This window comes from Galeopterus variegatus, unplaced genomic scaffold (assembly GCF_000696425.1).
Source record: "Galeopterus variegatus unplaced genomic scaffold, G_variegatus-3.0.2 Scaffold17259, whole genome shotgun sequence".
In the NCBI taxonomy this organism is placed as follows: domain Eukaryota; kingdom Metazoa; phylum Chordata; class Mammalia; order Dermoptera; family Cynocephalidae; genus Galeopterus; species Galeopterus variegatus.
The window spans coordinates 6,843-14,359 of record NW_007743370.1 but is presented as its reverse complement, the minus strand read 5'-3'; the positions used below and the strand labels follow the sequence as shown (position 1 = coordinate 14,359).

The 7,517-nt window shown below is 34.1% G+C and overlaps 1 protein-coding gene across 1 annotated transcript; it reads right to left on the bottom strand.

The window, feature by feature from the left end:
* Positions 1 to 6,114: 6,114 nt before the first annotated feature.
* Positions 6,115 to 6,777, bottom strand: LOC103582668 (interferon-inducible protein AIM2-like; the record flags this gene model as incomplete). Its single annotated transcript, XM_008564199.1, has 3 exons — positions 6,626 to 6,777; positions 6,521 to 6,590; positions 6,115 to 6,249 (listed from the first exon to the last, which is right to left on the bottom strand). Coding segments are annotated over exons 1-3 (357 nt in total), but the record flags the coding sequence as incomplete, so codon positions are not given.
* Between the last annotated feature and the right edge of the window lie 740 nt (positions 6,778 to 7,517).

The following is a 7,517-nucleotide window of genomic DNA, read 5'->3' as shown; positions in this document are numbered from 1 at the left end:
TGAAATCCAATTTATCTTTTATTTGCTTGTGGATTTGGTGTCATATCTAAGAATTCATTGACAAACTCAAGATGATGAGAACTTACACCTTTTCATTCTTCTAAGAGTTTTATAATACTAGTTACTACAGTTATTTTTTTGACATTTTAAATTAATTTTTTGTATTAATTTGGTCTGAGATAATGGACCAAATTCATTCATTTTCACGTGACTATCCAGTTGTCCCAGCACAATTGGTTGAAAAGACTACAAGCCAAGGAAGATCAAAAATTTCCATAAAACCACCAGAACCTAGGTGGTACACAGAAAAAGATTCTTATATTCAGCCCTCAGAAGGAACCAACCCTGCTGACATCTTGATCTTGGACTTCTAGCCTTCAGAACTGTCAAACAATAAATTTCTATTCTTTAAGCCATCCAGTTTGTTGTACTTTGTTATGGAGTTTCAAAAAAATTAATGATTTTGGAACTGTGAAGTAGGATGCTAGTGTAACAAATACTTAAAATGTGAAAATTGCTTTAGAATTGGATAATGGGCAGAAGCTGGAAGAATTTTGAAGTGCATGATAGAATAAGCTTAGATTGCCTTGAAGAGATTATTGATAGATGGAGGCATTTAAGGAGATTCTGGCAGGAGCTCAGAAAGAAAAGATGACAGTCATAGAAAAAGCCTATATTGTCTTGGAAAATACATATTCCCTTATAAACAGAATATTGCTAAAAATGTGAATGTAAAACATGCTTCTGATGAGGTCTCAGATGGAAATGAGGAACATGTTATTGGAAACTAGAAGAAAGGCAATCCTAATAATATAGTGGCAGAAGACTTGGCTGTATTGTGTTCTACCGAATGGGGGCTAGAAAGGGAGGAACTTCGTTATTTGGCTGAGGAGACTTTTAAGCAACAAGTTGAATGCATAGCCTGGTTTCTCTTTGCTGTCTAAGTGAAATGAGGAGAGAGATAAATTGAAGAGGGAAATTTTAAGAAAAAAAACAAAACTTGAACATTTGGAAAATCCTTAGCCTATCCACATTGTGGAGAAGTGGAGAGAGAGAAGGAGAGAGAGGTAAAGAAAGTTGCTCTGTAGAAACTACCAAGGGTGTGTTTGGACAACCACCTGCTAAAGAGATTAGTTGTGTGACAGGTAGATACAATCAGCCATCTCAGCTGAAACGTTGTCAGGTTGTACCTTAGTGTACAGAGCATGGAGCCAAAGAGGATTATTCTCAAAATTGAACATCAAATTACATTTGCCCTGATAGTTTTTGGATTTTCTGGGACTTGCATCCCCATTCCTCCTTCTAATATCTCCCTTTTGAAATGAAAATGTCTATCCTATTCCTGTCAGACCATTGTATTTTTAAAGCAGATAATATGCTATTTATTTTTTAGATTCATAGGTGGAGAGGAATTTTGCTATGAAATGGATCATATCTTGAGTGTCACCCATACTTATTTTGATGATATTTAGTTGAGATTTTGGACTTAATTAATTCTGTTGCATGGGTTAAGACTTTGGGGAATGTTGAAATGGGATGAATATATTTGCACGTGAGAAAGATTTGAATTTATGATGATCAAGAGTGGACTACTGTGAATTGAATTGTATCCCCCAAAATTTTTATGTCCAATTCCTCACCCCCATATTTAAAAATATTACCTTATTTGGAAATAAGGTCATTACAGATACAATTATGCTAAAGTGAAGTCATTATAATAATCGTTGTCTAATCCAATACTACTGGTGCACTTATTTAAAAAACGAAAATGTACACATGATATATACGGAAGTACTTTAAGAAGTTTGTGGAAAAATGAGAGCTGGCCAATTAGCTAACTTGTTTCGAGTGTGGTACTGGTAACGTCAAGATCCAGGGATGATCCCTGCACAAGCCAGCCACCAAAAAAGAAAAAAAAAGTTTGTGGAAAAATGGAATTAAAAAATTTTTTGAAGTACCCTTGTGCAAGGAGAATGTCATGTGAAGAAGGTGGAATGGTGCTTCCACAAGCCAAAGAACACAAAAGAATTCTGGCCAACCACCAGATGCTAGGGAAGAGATATGGAATAGATACATCCTCAGAAGAAGTCAGTCTTACTGATATTTTGATCTGAGACTTAATGCCTCCAAAAAGGCAGGATAATAAATGGCTGTTATTTAAGCCACTCAGATAGTGGTACTTGTTACATCAGCCTTTGGAAACTAATACACACTCAAAGAATCATCTTCTTTTCAATCACAGCATTTATCTCAGTTCATTATGCTCATTACTTTGATGATGAGAAAATATCTCTACCTCCAAAATTAGAGTATAAGCTCTTAAAATTTGGATTTATTTTTAATTCCTTCTTTTATCTGCAAAACCTTAAAGAGTTCTGGTAGTTATTCAAAAATCAGTAGAATAGATGAATAGATAAATGGATGGATGGATGAATAACATGTTAATTCCTCACCAATGCTACCTTAATGCAGCTATAAAATTTGGCTTAGGTCCTCCTGCTCTATGGCCAAGTTATATTTCATCATAAAATGTCAACATCCAGTTAGGATTTGAAAAAGACCATGTATCAAGATGGTCATATTCAATTATTTAAGGCAGTCTGAGGCAGAAAAGGACATGAAAAATTATTAGATGTTGTTTCTGATGGAATGTGAGTAGTTCTAGGCTGAAGTAACAAGGTGATCACATTGAATTTAATAGAAAAAAAGAATGATTTAATTATTACATTAATTAATAGTTCTCTGTCACTATTTTCAAACAGCATAAAATAGTTGACTTTTTTGTTAGGGATATTATAGAGCGATCTCTGCTTTCTGAAGAGGTTACATTAACATTCCAATGGTAAGGTAATTCCATGAAATTGGTGTTTCAGAGAAGTATGCAGATAAAATCTCCCTTCTATGTTGACAGTATAGAAGAAAAAGAGAGTGAAAGAGGCCCAGGAAACCAGTATATCATTCTACCACATCTCATCAGCCATTCTTTATCTCACACATAGTGGTAACAAGGAAATATTTGGGGATGAAGATATCTGGTCACCATATATACCTCATTTTTCTTAATACTAAGATGCAAATTTTATTTAGTATTTAATTTATTATTTTCAACCTTCTATTTTTATCTTACAGAATTTTTATAGGCTTCAATCACATTTCCTTGAGTCTTCTTTTCTCCATTCAAGCTTAAGTGTTCTCAAATTTTGTCACCTCTCTTTCCATCTACTGATCTCTCCCAACTACTGATTATTGAATTGATCTTCATTCAGGATCTTCCAGATCTCCTCTGCCTTCCCTGAGGTGAGATCATTAGTAGAACGGCACATAGCACTTTTTGGGCAGACGTGCAAGGGCTATGCAAAACAACTCTCAACGAGGAATATAAAATGAAACCTACAGAAAACAAAAAAAGTGGTTTCCTACCACAATAGTTAGGAGACGCATGGGGCACAAATAAATTTGCTACATCCAAACATATCAGAATGAAAAGACAGTCTTCAAAATGGGAGACGATATTTGCAAACTACGCATCTGACAAAGGATTACTATCCAGAATATACAAAGAACTCAAACAATTTTACAACAAAAAAAACAAATAATCCAATTTAAAAATGAGCAAAGGAACTGAATAGACATTTCTCAAAAGAAGACATACAAATGGCCAGCAGGTATATGAAAAAATGCTCAACATCACTAATCATCAGGAAAATGCAAATCAAAACTACCTTGAGATATCACCTCACTTCAATCAGACTAGCTATTATAAAAATGAGAAAGAATAACAAATTCTGGCAAGGATATGGAGAAAGGGGAACATTTCTGCACTGTTGGTGGGACTGTAAATTAGTACAGCCTTTATGGAAAACAGTATGGAGGTTCCTCAAGCAACTACAGGTAGAACTACGATATGACCCAGCAATCCCACTACTGAGGATATATCCAGAGAGATACCTGTACTCCCATGTTTATTGCATTTCTATTTACAATAACCAAAATTTGAAACCAACCTAAATGTCCATCAATAGATGACTGAATAAGGAAATTGTGGTATATATGCACAACGGAATACTATTCAGCCATAAAAAAGAATGAAATTCTACCATTTGCAACAACATGGATGAGCCTGGAGAAAATTATCCTAAGTGAAACAACCCAGGTACAGAAAGAGAAATTCTGCATGTTCTCACTCATAACCGGGAGCTGAATCCATAAATAAACAAATGAACAAGAAAGAGAGACAGAGAAAGAGAGAGAGAAAGAAACAACAATAGCAATAATACGTTTAACTTTTAGAAAGAGAGAAAAGAACCATGGTTACTGGAGGAGGAAAAGGGAAGGGGGGAAGGGAGGCTAATGAGGAATTGGTTAATGGACACAAAGAGTGATTGCGTATTGTAAAGATGAACAATCTAACTATCCTGATCTGAACATCACACATTGTACACAATTATTGAAAATCAACATTGTACCCCATGTGTATACATAATAAATTATCTAAATAAATATATACACACACAACTAAAAAATATATATTTTTATTTTAAAAGATGCATTAAACTTATTTACATATATTAAGATGCAGGATATGTTAGGCCTAGGTCTGTCATATTATTTAATGTCCTTCAGTATGTAATCTATGGTTCTCTCTCTCTGACCATTATGCTAATACCTTAGCATGATAGCTTTAGTCCCCTCTTTCTTTAAGCAATATATTTTGTTTCTTACTATAAACAATAATAAAATTAACTTGTAACTTTTCTTCTCCCCTCCCTTTCCTCTTTTTCACCATCCAATATTGCTATTTAATAAATAGTATTATCTTTCTTAGTTGATCTTTGTCTTATTAAATGGTCTAAACTTCTATTACTCGACTTATCTACTCAATATGATATTCCTTTTCTCCTAAGCTCTCCTAAGAAATAATAAGAAACTTATTACACTTTTGACTTTCTTCCTCCTCCCCCCATTTATTTGTTAGTTATTTCCACAATATTAGCATATATTACGTTTATATACTGTTCTGTCACCTTTAGACCCACATTCTGGTCTTAACTCTATAGTAAGTATATATTTGATGACTGCCCTAGTCTTTTTGCTAGGGTTACTCCAACTTTTTCTTGATTATCTGAAGCTCATCTTCTAGTAGATTCCCAGGGAAGTGCTCACGGAAACAATAATCCCTGAGTTTCATTATTTTCAAAACTCTTTACTTGTATCCCTTGTACTTTAAAGTAGAGATTGGCTGGTATAAAATCCTTGGCGCACTTTTATGTTTTTTTAGTTTATTGTAAATGTTCTTTTATTATTTTCTGACATTAAAATGTTGCTATCAAAAAAAAAAAAAAAAAAAAAGGAGGTCTAGGAGTGACCTAGAAAGGAAATTTAGAGCTGTAAAGGAACTCAGCTGATTTCTTCTACAGGGCAGTTGCTTGCTTTGGTGCATTACAAGTAGTTACTGCCACCTGGCAACTTTGTCTAAGAACTACACTTTCTAGCTTTAGATAACGTAAGAAAATGTAATACAGCACAATCAGCCCCTTGTCTAAGGTGCTTTAGATACTATCTAACAGTTTATATCTGTGTAGAACTATGTGCTTATGTCATCACTTATGTAGTCTCATTTAGCCTTCACAGAAATCACATGAGAAGCCATGTTACGCATGTTGTATATGCACTCACAAACAGTATGTAAAATCTGCAATAATTTTTGCTGTTAGAGTTGAACTTAAAATCTTAAAATTGTTACACGTGAGAGATCTCATTTTGGGTAGTCCTTGGGCAATATTCTTTGTTGCCATTTTTAATGAGTTAACATAAAGCAAGTATATATGAATAGTTCTTATGGAAAAACATCAAGTGTAAACAAAAGGCACATACTTCAGATGGAAACATTAAGTGATTATCAAATAATATAGGAAACAGTCATTGTGTTGTGGGTAATTTATATTGTCATCAGTGGAAGGAAATAGAGATAAGAAAAAAAAGTTAAATTTGTAAACAGAGGATCTGTGAATAGAAGACTGTCCTAAAGAATGATGATTGTCTGGGACCATAGCAGGCTGGGGACAAGAAGAGAAATAGCCAGACTTTGTGAAAGAACGAAGGTGCCTGATATACCGGTTTATAAATTTTCAGGGCTATAATTTCTTTATCTTCAAGCCTTGGATAAAATGTGAGAGCATTACATACTGCGTAAATGGTGCTTTGAGAAGTTAACGTTGAAGTCCTGTGTTCACGGTCACTGCAAGTAAACTGGAGATGAAGAAGGACAAAGTGAAAAGACTATGAAATGGTAAGTGGTAGCCCTAAGAGCCAGAACAAGAGATGGCAGACAAACACTGGAATGGATTTGTGGAATTTGTAACAAACATTTTCTAGAAATGGTTCTCAATAAAAAAAAAAGGGCATAGGGACAGGTGCACTAAGTTAGCACATTCCAATAACATGTACTGGGGGCGTTGTCCTACTGATCTCATGAAAGACCCAGACCTGACAGAGAAATGCACTGGAAAGGTGAAAATACTTCCTCATTACCTTTCTCCTTCTCTTCCTGAAGACTTTTTTCTAGGTACACATACTTCAACTTCTGGAAAATGCAAATGGGTCTTCATCACCACAGACTCCTCACCAGTGTTTTGAATCTGTCCTTTTTGCAATTTCTAGTTTGCCCATGGCAATCTTAAACTCATCTGGAAGAAAGAAAATAAACCTATCCGGTTCCTCAACAGTGATGTTATCCAGGCCCATTAATAACAGTATTTCCTTGTATTTACTCTCCATGTCACTACTTTAAGATCAGCCAATAAGTCCGAAACAAATAAGAGTACACGACCAAAAGTGATTCTCTATTCAAAATAAAGCAAAATGAGTTATTAATATCTATTTAAGTTGGAACAAAATGCTTACAGTACAGTAAAGGAGATGTGAGGTGAAACATGAGTAATAACTTCTTAAAACTGTAAGTAGAAAAAATAAGTTCTATTGGTGTACAGCCAGGAATCTATAATTGATAATTATTTACTGCATGTTATCAAAGGACAAGAAGATAACAGATCAAGTATTCACATCACAAAGGAATAATTAAGCTTTACAATTGTGAATATGCTAATTACCCTGATTAGATCATCACATATGGTATACATGTATTGAAATATAACTCAGTACCCCATAAATATATATAATCAATATGTTTCAATAAAAAAATTAATAAAAGGTGGTCAATACTACTGGGAAAGGACATCAATAGAAGTTATACAATGCTTCTGCAGTTCTTAGAACCATGATGCATTCTTCTGTTATTTTTAAAACATCTACTGAGGCATAAGTAGCAAAAGACACAGTGCATATATTTCAAGCAGGCAATTTAAAATTTTGACAGGTGTATGCACTAGACAAAGTCCAATTTTTAAATTTTTTCTTTCATGGGTCTTGTTTTTGAAATCATATTCGAAAAATCTTTGTAAAACTCAATACTAGAAGATATTCTCTTATGTTTTCCTAATTCTATAGTTTGTGTTTTA